The sequence below is a fragment of the Morchella sextelata genome (genome assembly GCF_020137385.1).
Source record: "Morchella sextelata strain SCLS chromosome Unknown scls_5, whole genome shotgun sequence".
NCBI classification, from domain to species: domain Eukaryota; kingdom Fungi; phylum Ascomycota; class Pezizomycetes; order Pezizales; family Morchellaceae; genus Morchella; species Morchella sextelata.
Genome location: NW_025408620.1, coordinates 208,518 through 223,905, shown reverse-complemented (window position 1 = coordinate 223,905; position 15,388 = coordinate 208,518). Strand labels below are relative to the sequence as shown.

The 15,388-nt window shown below is 45.8% G+C and overlaps 2 protein-coding genes across 2 annotated transcripts; both read right to left on the bottom strand.

Moving 5' to 3' along the window:
• Nucleotides 1–7: 7 nt before the first annotated feature.
• Nucleotides 8–5,605, bottom strand: H6S33_010576 (uncharacterized protein; the record flags this gene model as incomplete). The annotated part of the gene is made up of 6 exons (XM_044842389.1): nucleotides 8–211; nucleotides 1,091–1,160; nucleotides 1,219–1,332; nucleotides 1,396–2,913; nucleotides 2,988–5,232; nucleotides 5,488–5,605. 6 exons carry the CDS (start codon nucleotides 5,603–5,605, stop codon nucleotides 8–10), a joined length of 4,269 nt encoding a protein of 1,422 aa, XP_044696506.1.
• An 8,482-nt stretch (nucleotides 5,606–14,087) lies between these two features.
• Nucleotides 14,088–14,807, bottom strand: H6S33_010575 (uncharacterized protein; the record flags this gene model as incomplete). The annotated part of the gene is made up of 1 exon (XM_044842378.1): nucleotides 14,088–14,807. The coding sequence occupies one exon, from the start codon at nucleotides 14,805–14,807 to the stop codon at nucleotides 14,088–14,090; it is 720 nt and encodes a 239-aa protein (XP_044696505.1).
• Nucleotides 14,808–15,388: the final 581 nt, after the last annotated feature.

Here is a 15,388-nt window from a genome sequence, read left to right as displayed (position 1 = left end):
AATTCAATCATGTCAACCCCAGCATCTTCTTTCCGCTCTGTTGAGCAGCAGAGTTGGCAGAAATCAGCCGCAGGACAGATTTCGCCGCATAGTGATGGGCATCTATGGCCGCATTTGAGTATTTCGTCGCATCTTTCGTCACAAGGCAATAATTCACAAGGAGCCGCGCAAGGCATTTCGCATTCTCCTTGGTGTTTACACTTCCAGGTGCCTAAGAAAGTTAGCTCGCGGATTTTCACATTGCTAAACCGCAGGATACATACAGGGTTCTGCGCAAGGAGCGCACGTATCTTGACATTTCATTGTACATCTAGAATGGCCGCATTTGACCTATTTTTTATTTTATTTTTGCAATTAGCACTGTAATGATGTAGGAGATGCTAAGAGGGGGGGAGTATACATCACACTGCGCGTTGCAAAGACCACAAGCTGATCCATCGTGGCACCTCTTCCGGCACCTATGGTTGCATGATGTGAATCCTCTACTGCAAATTTTCCTACAGCTGACGTGCTCGGTAACCTTTCTCTCTTCAATAACTATATTACACAACCCACATGTTCCTGCGCATTTGTGGCCACATGGAAGAATATGGGTACAGTCTATTGGGCACTTATAAGTATCCGAGCTGACATCAATAAAACATCGCACTTCGACTGAATGACCGCATTGTGGAACAATCTTTTCCACGAGTTTCATGCAAGTGATATTCTCTGGAGTTAGCGTCCTCCAGCAGTCAATTTTCTTTTCGACATGACCACAGGGGATCTCGAAATTGTAGACTGGTGTCTCGCATCGTCCACAATCCTCACTACAAAGCCGTTGACACGGGTGTTGGCAGGCCTCATGGAGCTTATTGCATGGCTGTGCGCAAGAAACAGCCTTATGCATTCCATCCGAGTGACATTTGCTGTAGCAACGGTGACCACAGCTGTCGAGACGTTTGTCGCAAGTCATATCACAACCGCCCTCAGGAGATAACCGTAAAAAGTCTTGGGGTTCCTCAACCTCTATCGGTGTCTCTTGATGACGGGGACAAAGAAGAGGAATTTTTTTCCCAATGGCGCCAGTATCGCGGAGCATTTGACAAACGTCCCGCCACATGATTATTGATCCCGCACTTTCTGCGTTTCCGATAAGGTACATTCCATGCTTTGCTCGACTATAGATATCAAAAGTATCAGAAACCAAAACATGCTAGTATATATAGATAGATATACCTTAGAAGAACGTTGATACGGTTTGTAGTTCGAAGGAAACCGACCCTTCGTCCCTCGTTACTTCGAACCAAAGATATAATGACGATCTTGGCTTCTTCACCTTGGAAGTTGTCACTACAGGTTTCCACATCGGCACATCAGTAAGATTAATTTCATGATGGGTCAGACATAGCTTACACCGTAGCAACGCGGATCGCCTCCAGAAGAGTAGACTTCTTAACAGATATACCGTTCGAATCCTTTTTTGGCTTATCGCTTTCGTCCAGGCCATCTCGAACCAAAGCATCCTTGTCTTTTTCACTCAGGACAACCTCAAAACTCGCCCCAAGTGCCCGGCGAAGCTTTTGGAGCTGTCCCGTGTATGGCGTCAAGACTGCGATATCCTTGGTGGAGTAGTGGGATTGCCGAACAAGATGCCGCACAAGCCCATGGGTCATTTCAACCTCCCAATCATTGCTGTGTGATCCTAGTTTAACGCCAAAATCATCGCTCTCTGCTTCTGGGTGAGTATGATCCAGCCAGAAAACGTTTTTCTTCATACCAACGACGTCAGGATATTCGCTGACATTCTTGAAATCACAAAGATCTGGATACAAGGTATCTCTAATCAGGCTCGATATCTCGGGACGCATGCGTCGCTGGATGTTGAGCTGCGCGGGTGCCAGATCAGGCCTTTCTCTCACCAATCTTTCAAACATGCTTTCGTCAAGGCTGTAGGGTGTACCATCTCTACTTTCTAACGAAAGGTCTTGAAAACAATTGATTTGGGGTCGTAGCTGCTGATGATCTCCAATTTGAATAAGATGTTGGCATGTGGGGAGAATAGCGTTGATGAGATGTCCCTCCAAGACTTCACCGGCCTCCTCACAAATAACAACTTTCGATTGCAATTTTCTCAGAAGCGCACCCTGTTTTGCTAGACCAGTAGTCGTGATACCAATTATATCTGCTTGATCGAGGCAACGGCGGTCCACTTCGTTGTATTGTGCATGCAACCCGTCCGCTTCGATCTTAAATCCTTGAGCTTGGGTGGAAAGACGGCGTATTGGAGATTCTTCTGCCCTTTTGGAAAGATACTCCACCAATATTTGTCTCTCTTCCCAAGGTAGAGACCACATATCTGTACAACTGACAATTGATTCGAGTGTGCGTGGAGGATGAGTAGTATTAGTAATGTTTCTGTTTCGATATTGCCAGACTGGACCTCTCCGGACGCCTCGCCATGCATCCCAAATGTGGGCGGGCTCACTGACTTCTTGCCATGGATTCTCAGATTTGAGACTCGCCCCCTTATTTCCGCCTTTGATATCAATCTCCTCCCGTTCTTCATCAGCTTTGTCAGCCCATGCCTGCCTCTGAGCTTGAATGTAGGGGTCCTCATTATATAAAAGTTGACGGTGAAGATGGGTGAATTCTTTCTTTAGGATCGGAGATATGGCAGCCCATGAATCAGGACTCTTGCGAATTTCTTTGCAAAGCCCTTGGGCTTGATTAGATATAGCCTCCAGGCTTTTATGGTACTCCCATATACTATCCCTCTCTTCCCGAGTTTTTTCTGCAGCCTTAGAAACGTCTTTCAGATTGTACCCTACGGGCTCATCCATTTTTGATTGACCGCCCACCCTGATTATCCTTTCGATGCCCTTCTCATGTAATTCTTCGAGGAATTGATCCAAGGCATGGTTTGTGTAGCAACTAGAAGATCGTCGTTTAAGATTAGAATACGTCTTTCGAAACATGCGTGATGGGTGATCATGGAAGATACATACACGCATACGATCGGTCCAATCTTTGACCATCTTTTATTGTGAAGCAGAACCATGACAATCTGAACTCCGACATAACTTTTACCAGTTCCTGGAGGGCCTTGGATGAGAGACATTTCTTTCGTCAATCCCGTAATAAGAGCCTTGCATTGCCCACTATCTAACGTCGTCATTTCCTCCAGAGTTTTCAAAACCGTTTGATCGTCAGGTTGGGCGGTCGAAGGTAAGGAAAAATCATCTAACTTGTTTTTCAAGATAGGTTTGAGATCCCAACGAAAGGTCGGGTCTCGCGAATATGCTGGAGGCAGGTTGTCCGGGGAGAAACCAGAGTCTAGCAGCATTGTTTCAGAACTAGGGGCGATCCATTGAGATAATGGAAGATTTCCCTGTGCGCTGAGCTGCTGAAGATTTTCCAGAACTGGAAGAAACGTAGCTGGAATAATTCCTGGGAAGTTAACCAGGACGCTGGTCATAGGTGTTGCGTATCTTGATAATCGTCCGAGAATAAAATCGATATCGGTATCCCCCGTATCCTCGAGATCACTGTCCTCTTCCTTCTTTGAGTGGATTAGCTGGACGGATATATGGCCATGCCTCCCGGTCGCGAGTCCATCATCCATTGATGGGTTAGTTTCCTTCTTAGAGATGGTGAAGAATGTAACGCGTAGAAAGTCCTCAGGCCCCTTTGTTACAAGACATGCCAGTGTCCCTCGGTCAAACCGTGATTTCTGGTTATTCCACCACTCCATTTGCCCCTGAGGTGTTTTGTTGATTACGGCTGGCGGTTGCTGAAACTTCAATACTAGCTCGAGACCTTGACGCTGGTCAAATTTTGCAAAAGCGGCAGACACATCGGTATATAGATGCCCATGAATATTCCCAAGGCTAGCTTTCCTCATCGCAGTGGCCCTTTCTTGAAGTGGGAGTTGAAGTATGTTTAAAACCCTACTAACAGCGTCTCTCAGGCCTTCAACACTATCATGGCGGAGGAGGCGAAAATGAGTATCAAAAAGTCGGTCAACACCATCCAGGAAGTGTGGGCAAGTGGTTTTTTTGTAGGGAAGATACTCCTTTCTCGGGCTAAGTATCTCTTCGAAGGTGGGTAGAATCTGGATTTGACGAATGGAGACAAAATCGTTGTCATGTCTGGGACCCTGCGTCGATAGATATCCCGGATAATCGACCTCCACTGGATACGAGGATTCAACTCTCCCCCCTTGACCTTGCGTAGGTGTTGCTGTAGGAAGTACGATGATAAAATTGGCTCTTCGATGGATTCCGATGATTTCTGTCAAGGAGCTATTGATAGATGTATAAAACTCGTCGTTTTGAGTGATGAGACGTGCCAGGGCACAGTAAGACTCAGCGACGGTTTTATAGTCCTCATTAAACCCGGCTTGGATGTTACGCTTCAGAGTGTGTCGAAGCCCCTCTACAATGCAAGCGAGTGCCTTTGAGAAGCTCATTGGTTTCCCGACATCAGCAGGTTTCCATATGCCGCTTTTGCGAGCATCGATCGCCGCCTCGCTTTCGAGCTGTATAGCAAGGTTCCTAAAAAAGGTGAGGCAGATGCTTCCATCAGTTCCATATAGATAATTGTAGATTGTTCCGACCTGGCGATCTATTGCAAGGGAATTTATGAGATCCGGGTGGGTGAGTACGAGAAGGAAAGGAACTGAGATTAATAGATAATCAAGGACAGGCCGAGGGCTCGAATAATCGTTCTTCACCACCTGCTCTATCAATTGTCGACCGATGTTATCCTTTGCAACCAACCGCCCTACAACCTTTTGGATAAGATTGGGATCCGATCCTTCCACAATATCTAACGCCTCTTCCCAAAAGTATCTCATCGTTGAGGCTCTTTGCTTCGTATGTGCCCCGAATCTGTCTTCCCAATCTCCATATCTTACCCAGCCCTCTCCCTTCTGAGTCGGTCGAGAAGGCCAGATGCCTAACTCGGATACCTTTCTCCCAGATGAAGTTGGTTCGGATGCAAGAGAAACCCCTCCATGATCTAATTCCCTTCCACGATCCCAGTCCCCTCCACGATCCGATTGAAAGCTCCCCGCTCTTCCTCTTCCTCTTCCCGGGCCCCAGCCCGTATCCTGGTTTCCACGATCCCAGTCCCCACGATCCGATTGAAAGCTCCCCGTTCTTCCTCTTCCTCTTCCCAGGCCCCAACCCGTATCCTGGTTTCCACGGGTCTCCCCGGAACGCCACGAGTTAGAGGAGCTGGCCGGTGTACCTCCTCCTCTTCCCAGGCCCCAACCCGTATCCTGGTTCCCACGATCCCAGTCCCCACGATCCGATTGAAAGCTCCCCGTTCTTCCTCTTCCTCTTCCCGGGCCCCAGCCCGTATCCTGGTTCCCACGATCCCAGTCCCCACGATCCGATTGAAAGCTCCCCGTTCTTCCTCTTCCTCTTCCCAGGCCCCAACCCGTATCCTGGTTTCCACGGGTCTCCCCGGAACGCCACGAGTTAGAGGAGCTGGCCGGTGTACCTCCTCCTTCGTGTTTAAATTCACATCTTTCGCCTTTCATGCAGCCACCGTTCCCGAAGAATTTGCAAACACCAGTGTTCTTCCTCCAGTTAGGCGTACCAAAGGAGGTGAAAGACATGATATCAAAGATCTATGGAATGAACAGGATTAACAAATTTTGTTTTAAACGAGATTTGATCGATGATGGGAGCAATGAGACGTGTGGGTTATATATCGAAGAGAATTGGTATATAAAAATTTCTATCGGGGCGTCTGTGTTTGAGAACTGGAGTAAGAGTTCGAGCAAGAGGGTAAAGATAGAGGGAAGCAAACTGCTCTTAAACAAGCTTTCTTTCGTTAAATGGATGCCTGAATAAGAGACGTAATCGACCCAATAAGTAATAGCCCTGTGTGTGTTTGCATCCAATTGTGCGTGTGCGCATATTCAAAAGGCGAAGAACTAAGTACACAGGAAACAAGTTCCCGAAGATGCAGTATTTGCGGTCTAACATAAGCAAATCCTACCCAATAGAATGTTTGGCCCTACATGTATGTAGTGGACTAAACCTAAGCAAGGGGTGGGCCTTAATAGTTGGATGCCTTACTGATGCGTCGTTAAGATACATGTAGTTAGTGTCATGTAAAGTCCCGAAGGGGTATCTAGTACATGTAGACTATCCCGAAGTGCGTCCAGGTATTTGTCGGTAGCGACTACCTAAGTCTAGATAGGCACGTGATCTGTCAGATCCAAATCAGTTGGACAGCCTTGCTTGACAAAATCCATGGCTCGTACACACACTAGTGATATATTGATTTCTAGAGTTTTCGTGTAATTCTTTTGTTCTCGGTCAGGGAAAGAATAATCAGCAGTAAAATTAGCATCGCCATTCAAGTTACTAACGCTCGAGGATTTCGTATGATTGTTGTTTTTCTGCAACGGAAAATTGGCGCTTAGAGCTGGCGTCCTATCTATCTCGAGTAGTCGCTTCAGTACGTGTACATAAATATCAGCGGATCATATCTGACCAAAAACCGAGATACACTAGATACAAAGATCGAACATAGTAGTGTAGTAACTATATCTATATTAAGGGCGGACCATGAGGTGATGATTATAGATTAGATGAATTAATGAAAAAGTGTGATTGATTGATTACTTCATTAATTGTATGTAACCATAAGAAAGTATGATGAATTCGTAACCTGGAATCCGCATTTTTTTCGTCGGGTTGGAAGAAATCCTGGAGTTTGATTCATGACAAAAGATCGAGTTAAAAGCAGATGACTAGAAAATCACGACGATAGGCCCTTCCAGCTCCAAATTCCGGTAACCTGATTGGCGCCGACCCTCCCATCAACCAATCGTACAAGTAGAATTTGGAGCCAGTTCTGTCTGAGCAAAGGGCCTACTGCTGAAAACTGGACACAATGACCACATCGCATACATCTGACACGCTGTCGTCAGTCAATGTACGTCACACAGACCCGCCTGCTGCAAGCCATGGTTCGGTACATCCTCCCGACAACCTGAAACGTCAACCAGGAATCGTGACGTTTCTCTACAAGGATTATATTATCAACTTCTACTATTAAGCCTCTTAACCCTCGGCCTCCTCCATAGATCTGCAGTTTACTCTATCTGACGCAGCTAAATTCCCCTATTATCCGGGGGCCCAGGTCTGCCACCCAACACCGACATGGATGCCGATCAACCTTATCCTCGTTTGCCAAAGAGTTGTATCTTAGATCTTCCGGCCCCTCGGTCCGGGGAAAACTTAAAATTGGCATGTCAGGCCACGAAAGGGAAATGATCGATCTTACTACAATTTATCTTTGTTGAATATCATAGGGATCGATACTTGGCGCGCTGAATGGAGTAATACGATCGTCCTAGTTTTGAAATTAAAACAATTCACTAGCATCCCGGTGCTCCTTTAAAGTTACTTTGTGTTTACTTAAAACCTAAGGTCTTGGCACTTTAGGTGTTGATCTTCGCTAACATTGTGAGGGCACTGGGGATGCTAGATAAGTCGCCTTGAACCCCACATTGATCCTTATTTCAACATCAGCTGGAACTTCTGGACTAGCCGCGTTTTAGAGGTAAGTGCTGAGCACCGGTATAAATGACGTGCTTTGTTGGTTACTTTCTAATTCCATTAAAGTTATATGCTTAGAGATCGGTATACATACCATCAACATTGTCAACAACCTAAAGTACACATACCAATCTCAAATGGCACACCTACCCACACGAATATACACTCTCCCCGAAATCCTTAGTATCCTCACCACCATCCCCTCGCCTAATATCTCTTCCGCGCCCTCTTCCACGCCCTCTTCCGTGCCCTCCCCTACATCTTCTCCCACCACGCCGCCAAAAAAGCGGCGTTACTGTACCTGGTGTGGCCTACCTGGCCATCGCAAAGCAACATGCACAGATCTCACCGCCGCATTCAAGCTCGGCGTGATTCGGACGCGGCGCGGAAAGATATGTCTGGTTGATGGCGGGAAGATACCTTGGCCGCACGGTGAGAGGTGCCTCAAAGATTGGGTCTTGAAAAATGCGAGATCAGGAGAAGTTGAGACATGGAGAAGGGAAACAGCGAGTGTACGAAGTAAATGAAGGGGGCGAAGGAAGTGTATCACGAGGGAAGTGTTGCCAAGGCCGAGTGATGGGCGGTGATAATTGGATTTTGGCGGATTTGGCTAGTGCTGAGAGGTATAGTAGTTGCTTGGGTTCTTGGCGGGTACTAAGGAGGGAGCTATGGTTACAAGGTATAGAAAACTGAATGGTGTTAAACTTGATTCGTCGCTTTTATTTGTTAGGTGTGGGTTTTCCATTTGTGTGGTGGCTGTTTTTCATTTTGGATGAGTTCACGATTAGACGTAAAAAACGATAGAATAGCGCAGAGATTTGCTAACCTTTCACTACATCGTGCAAGAATCAAAAAATCTTCTTTGCTATGATCCTGAAAGTCACACTCTTCAAACATAAATGTATTACATATATATAGTGATATAAAACTTTCGAGATTGGATAGTATATGCGATTTCTTCATACAAAAAGACATACTGAAAATCTCAGAACTCTAAATTCTGTAGATGGGGCGCCCCGGATTACTGTGGTCTACGAGACAAGCGGGCTTGAGAACTCGGCTTGAGCTATTGGCTCAATCCTTCACAAGTCGTGAAGGCCTCAAGCCCGTTTGAAATGCGACTTGAGTTGGCTTGAGACATGTATATCATTGTTTTATATCTCTATGCTAAAATTCTGCAGGAACTTGCCCATCCTTACCTGTCCTAATATGAAAAGTCAGAGTTGATGGAGGGGGAAACGGTAGAGCTAGAGTAGGGGATCGAAGAGTTAGGTTTCAGTTCTTTAGTGAGGAACTGAGAATAGTTGTCTACGTCGTAAAAAAAAGTTGCAGTGAATACTCTTTCAGCTTGAGACAAGCTCGAGGACTTAGGTTTTTCACAGGCCGGACAAGCTTCTACCATTTCAACCCCAAGCCGGCTCGAGCCATGTCCAAGACTCGACTTGAGCCTACTCGAGTACCACACTACCCCCGATATGACCGGAGAACCTCTTCCTCCAGACCTTAGATTCTTCAAACACAGCAAAATGGCTATCGATATATTCAAATTCTAGGTTGTAGAAAAATGACTGTTAGTACAAATTTCAAGTAAAACAAAGAGGGTTCATACCAACAAAGAGATGCTACTAACATGTACAGCCAGCAAGATAAAGTATGACAAGCCTGTCGCACTTACATATAACCTTATTATTCACAGTTATAGCGCTGCAGTGGGTATTTAGAATAGTAATCGATACAAGCCGTCATCTTGTGAATTAATCCGGCCCAGAGAGTGAAAAGGGAAGGTGCTGGAATGTCTTGGCCTAGACCAGTTTGCAAAAAGGACAAGCAAACATCGGGTAAGTGTGTGCCCTACGTCATCTCCAGACTTGATTCCAGACCTGCTCATCTCCTAGTCTCGTGCCCAACCTCTAATACAAGTTGGTGCTCACCGACCAGCAGGGCATGGGACCTAGCCCATCTCCCCTTCGACTGATTTTCCTTCATACATGCATCTGCAGCTTGACCAGATTATCGAAGGGCAGTATTCTGTCATGGACCTCAGTGCACGATACCGATGGCTTGAGATCGCTGTTTCCCGAGAATAGGTTTTCGGTATCTATATCGTCGGTGTCCGTATGTAAAAGGAGACGAAATTAAGCCTATAATTACTTCCCTGTAAGTCCATAAAGTGTGAATATCCCGAGTGTAGTCCTGCAATTACTGCTTCTAACAGGACTCGAGTCTCTATAGCGGCGCCTTCATCAACGAGTGTGTCCCTTTAGCGCGTGTTGAAGAGGCTTCACTGTCCGGTCAGTACCATCGGTAGTAGGTCTCTTCCCTTGATGATGGGCACAAGACTACACCGGTAGCACACTGGCCAATACCTCCAAGGTTGCCGAATTATCTCCCAGAAGATTGCATTATGGCACGATTTATATTGCCCTGTCCTCCAGCTATATCTACAGTTAACCTGTGGGGGACGATAAACCTGGGGAAGCGACGAAAACGCATATATTTTCAGGCAACCAACTGATTGCGCTTCAACCTAAGCGCCGTTGTGTTGACAAACAAAGGCCTTCTTGTTCGATCATCGTCCGATGGGTTTTGCCATTCCTCTTAAACGATTGTATATTGAACTAGAATTGACCATCCAAAGCTTCTATTCAGTTTGATCACTCAGACACTCTTTTTTGCATGACGACAGCACTCCTTTTTGCATGACCGACAGTCTTAGGTCCACATACGTCTTCGTAATGTTTTATTAGCTGGTTTTTCCAGCGATATAGCTTTCCAAAAGACCAGGGCCTGGTATCGCCTCGTCCCACCCGGAGAGGGGGAGGGGTTGGTGAGTTCCAGTTTGTCGTCTTGCTCGGTAACATTAATCGAGTGAGTGTTTGTGAGTCAACTCCTGAAAAAACTTCCAAAAAGACGTTCTTGGATTTGACGCTCCATTGTTGGCTGGCTGAGAATGATATACACTTATTTTGAAGTGTATAGAACATGATTAGTTGATCATACAGTCTACCACTGACATCCTGGACATTCTGCGAGCAATATTATTACTGGTGATTTCGATGCCGCTCGCATATACCAATATCCACCACTTCGAGGTCGCCACCGAGAGGGAAGATGTCTAATCTCGGGCTGTTATTTGTCTATCGAGATAACCAATCAATAATGGAGGACACTAGATCATTATCAACCCTAACCCTAGTGACCTTTGAGGCCAGGACCAAACTTTGATTGATTGATTACTTTGGCCAGGACCAAACTGTGAAACGTGGGCTATAAATAGTGCTAAAAATTCAACTCTTCTGCAACAAGAAATGTTTCATCGCCTATTCAACTAGAACTAATATTTCGATCCTAGATGTTAGTAAGACTAGACTTTGAAACCATCTGGCTGAGTAAAACACGAACTCCTCAACCCCCCCGTGCTTTCAGGTCTTCTTCGCTCCATTTCTAAACAACCATCTCCTTTCAGGCTTAAACCACTCAAACCAACCTACTGCAGACAATAAGCTACATGTAGTTTTGTTTACCTTGAGGGCGCTCAGCCAAGCCAAGCTAGGAGGGTTTCAACACTCCCACGCGGCAGAGGGATCGGACGGGGATTCCATAATATGGAGTGGATGGCACCTAAACGAACGTGTCTATAATGATGATAGCCGCGCCTACTGAAAGAACAAGCTCTATGATGGTAAGTTACGAATGATAAAGATTGGTTTGTTGATATTGCCAAGACCGAGTGATGCTTTATGATATCACAGACTGAAAGAAATAGCTTACACGCGTTGATAGTACAAAGTCTAAAAAAAGAATGTTGAGTACCATATCTGCAGTTGTAGCTGCCGGAAGGTTCCCAGCCAAACGTCTTCCCCAGGGAATAACAATATTTCAATAGTTATTAGGCTTTGTTGGTGACTGCTGGAGCGATTGTTGGATGAAAGGGGAACATACTAGCTGAACATTGTATAGTTCTAGCCTTCTCTTTCTGTTTGGCTCCGCGGAGCAAGTGAATGATTCTAAGGAGCTATTATAACTATTGCTGATTTAACTAGGTATTAAAATTTTAGAACTGTGGGGACTAGATGGCACATGAGACATCGGGATAGTGGTTCCTTTTCGAAAGTTGCGCATTCATTTTTCTGCTCCGCCGGAAATGATATATGCATGCTCCCATGAGTATCATTCAGTGAAACACAGTTTTAAGCCAAGCTTCGTGGCTTGACTTTCAAGACAATGCGTATGTGTTCTCGTGCGGTTTCACGCTTATTTCAACTGATAACGAGGTCGGTTATCATGTCGTAAGAAAGCTTAGCTGCGTACCCCTGTTTTCAAGCGTTATCCTAGGGTTGAGGAACTCGTCAAATTCACTTTTTGGCCGGCACAGTATGTATCATGTGATGAAACGTACATCTACATCAAAATGTATATGTGACTTCAGATAGTTGTGCAGAGCCGTTGGTAACGTTCTCAATGCACAACTGTAAGGGTTCACATCTGAAATCGGTGCTCTGCCCGTTCCAACGCATTATCATCATAGGTATTGTACATCGAACCACCCTTCGGTAGATGTCAAGTCTCTATAGATATAACTAAAAAGCACGATCACATAGTCACTTGATACATCAAGACCCGAAATAACTAGTGTAAATAAAACGGTCTCAAGGAACGGTCAACCTTTTTGAGAGAGATGTGCACCGCCACCGTCACCATGCATTGATCGGGCCCGAATAAGAGCCTTCTACTATTGTTCCCTTGAGGGGTCATCCTGGAGAATATGTTGTGGGGGTAATAAGGTTATGTAATTTGATAAGGCTAAGCTCCAAGCCATATGCTACTTCAACGTGAGGACTACTAACCAGGGCTAGGATCCTCGATCTTCCAAGCTGTCCCATGATGCATCCTTTCTTTTTCTGCCTCGGCCTTAATATTGTTGGTCTCCACAATTATCGATTTGATCAAGCCTGATTGGTATGTGACGATGGATTGATGCAACTTGGCAGCATTGCAACACTGGTCCGTTATCCTTATGGAGAGTATCCTTGCTAAGATGGAGGAATAAGGAAAGAAGCTTTAAACGCACGTGCATTCATCACAGGGGCCACACACATCCCGTGGCCGAGGCCGAGAATCTCGTTGAATGATCTTCATATGCATCAAGGACGTTAAAGAACATGAGACAAGCCTCTGATAAAGTATCAGGGGTCAAAACATCAGAATTAGGATGCAAATTGCCAATTACGACCTCGGCCACGTTCGGTATCATTGCTGTACGTAAAACGCGATCCCAGTAGCCGAATTCAGCGCAACAAACCGTTCGGAGCCTTCCTTAACTTTAAATCGGTGCTTGATGCAACAGTACACGTAGATCGTTCACGCGTCGTTACCTGCTCAAGAATAGCCCCGGGGAAAGCCGATGACTAGGCCATATGGAGAGAGGAAGTACTTGGACATGTGAAAAAGGTCGTTACTACCTACTAGTTGGACCCTTAATTTCTTGAGATCTTTTTTAGTGGACATAATGCTAATAAACGCCCTTCCCTTCTCAATTTTTAGAAGCAGGCACAAAACCCCGCGCGTTCACTCCGAGGTATGTATGTATGCAGAGGCATCTATCTTCATCTAGTCTGACAGGCATTCCGAGGACAATTAGACATGTTGGACCGTTGATGGAAAGTTCCGTTGTGCCTCTTGGCGCGGCAATGATGTCCAGCTGCAACTTGTTAGAGACAAATTGAGTCCCATGGTTATGATACCGGAGAGTTTTCCCTACTACATGCACTTGACTAACACGCGGTTCGCGATGGTTAAGCAGGTGATTCACATTACGATTTTCCGTTCGACCTTTCAATTATAAGTGGGCCGGACGCGCGGGTCCGCGGTGATTTTTTTCGGCAACCCCCACATCGCTCAACGCTGCCCACCGTCGTGATACAGATCATTGTCTCAAAAATGTTTCAGTGGTTTTTATCAAGCCATTCGTATTGAGGTAATGAAGATTAGCCATGGCTTATAATTTCTTTGTTTTACTCTTCGCAAAGATTAGAGATATCCCAATGAAGAGAAGTAGATACTGACATGGCGTCGTGTTGCAGGTCAGAAGTAAGGTCGAGAGTGAGTATGGAGTGCCGAGTGACAATGAGTGAAGAACGAGTTAACAGTGAAGCCAAAAACTCACAGGGCTTGAGGCCGAATATCTTTTATAGGTAAATATAATATATTCCACTCCACTATTATCAATATCCAAAGGAAAGAAATCATCCCCAGTATATACGGCATAGTAGTAGGCCAAACAGAAATTTCTACATGCAGCTCCTGAACGAGCCTTGCTCCTGTCCAGCAGAATTAAACCCCCACACATACATGAAATTCGATAAAAAAAAATCTCTCCTGAGAGCCGCCCAACTCGGACCAGATACAGATGCAACCCCAACCGCCCGACAAATCACTTTTTCAACTCCCACCCAATAACCAAAAACAAACGAAATAATGCATTTCCCCAAGCCCTGACTAGGTTCTACCCCCCAACACCCAACCTCATGACTCCCGTATCATAGCCTTCTGCTGGTCAGGGAAGCAGTATGTGCCACCCTCACACATCGTTAATCCGCTGTACTCCGACCCGTCGCCCAGCTGTGACTGTGCCACTGGTAGCCACAAGATTGACCCAGAATATAGCCGTACCGAGGGATTACAGTGACAGTTGGCACAAAGAGGCATATACGGAAGCATCTGGTAGCCTTCAGGCGGGGTGATAGGCACTGGGTTTGAAGGAGGAGTCGGAGTCGTACATTTGGCCGGGTCGAAGGGTCCGGGGTGTGTCCGGTTCAATAGCTGAGGGGCATAGCTGATTGGTTCTGGGATTTCGAAACAATGTTTATGCTGTTGCTGTAAACCTCCACTGCCACGGGATCTTCCATTTGTATATACAGTAGTCTCCGGATCGGCTTTATATAATGATGAGAACGGGGGTTCTGGTGTGCAGTGCTGCGATGATTGTTCACTCGAAGCAACGCTAACAAACTCGTTGTGGTAACCGTCTTTGTCTTCAGGGCAGAAGAGATGTGTTGAAGGTATTGAGAGATGGAAGGCGGTAGGGCTTGATGATGGTGAGTTCACGCTGGTGGTCGGTGTCATCGGTTCGTTTGGGTTTGTGCTTGAGTTTTCACCGGAGTTAATTCTCAAGGAACCTTTGCCACGCTTCTTCTGCCTCCGCTCGTATTTACACTCGAGTCCATATACTGGTACCACAGTCATGGCTGTTAGTATACGAACCTACTGGTATTGTTGAAGGATGAAGGGGTGGCGGAAACAAATAACTCACCCAGACAGTGCTCGCAGGGCCTCTGACCATCACACTTTACGCGAAGATGATTGCATCGATCGCACGCACGAGAGACTCTCTGTCTTGTTGCTATGCTCCGCCTTGTCGAGCTCGAGTTTGGCGGGGAATACATTGTTTTAGCGGTGGTGTTGGGGACGGTGATGCTGATGATGTCGATGATAATGATGGGATTTTCAAGTTGTGTGATGCCGTGTGCGTGATAGAATAATCTTGAAAAAGATTTAGATTGAGGGGAGGAGGATCGAGAGATGATATATTCTTGTTGCAGGTAGGCGGGCCAGTTGCTATTATCAATATACTCCAACCCTTGCCTAGACTTTTCTTCAAATCACAGGCGTGCGATTATAAAAATTTTCATGCGGGTCCTTGCTATATAACGAACGAACAATGTGCAAGTTCTCTGTAATCAACTTGACCCGTACCTAGAGTACATTATGTACTGTACTGTACCAGTGACCTGGATTGTATACTATATCGAAGGCTTAGCTCACCA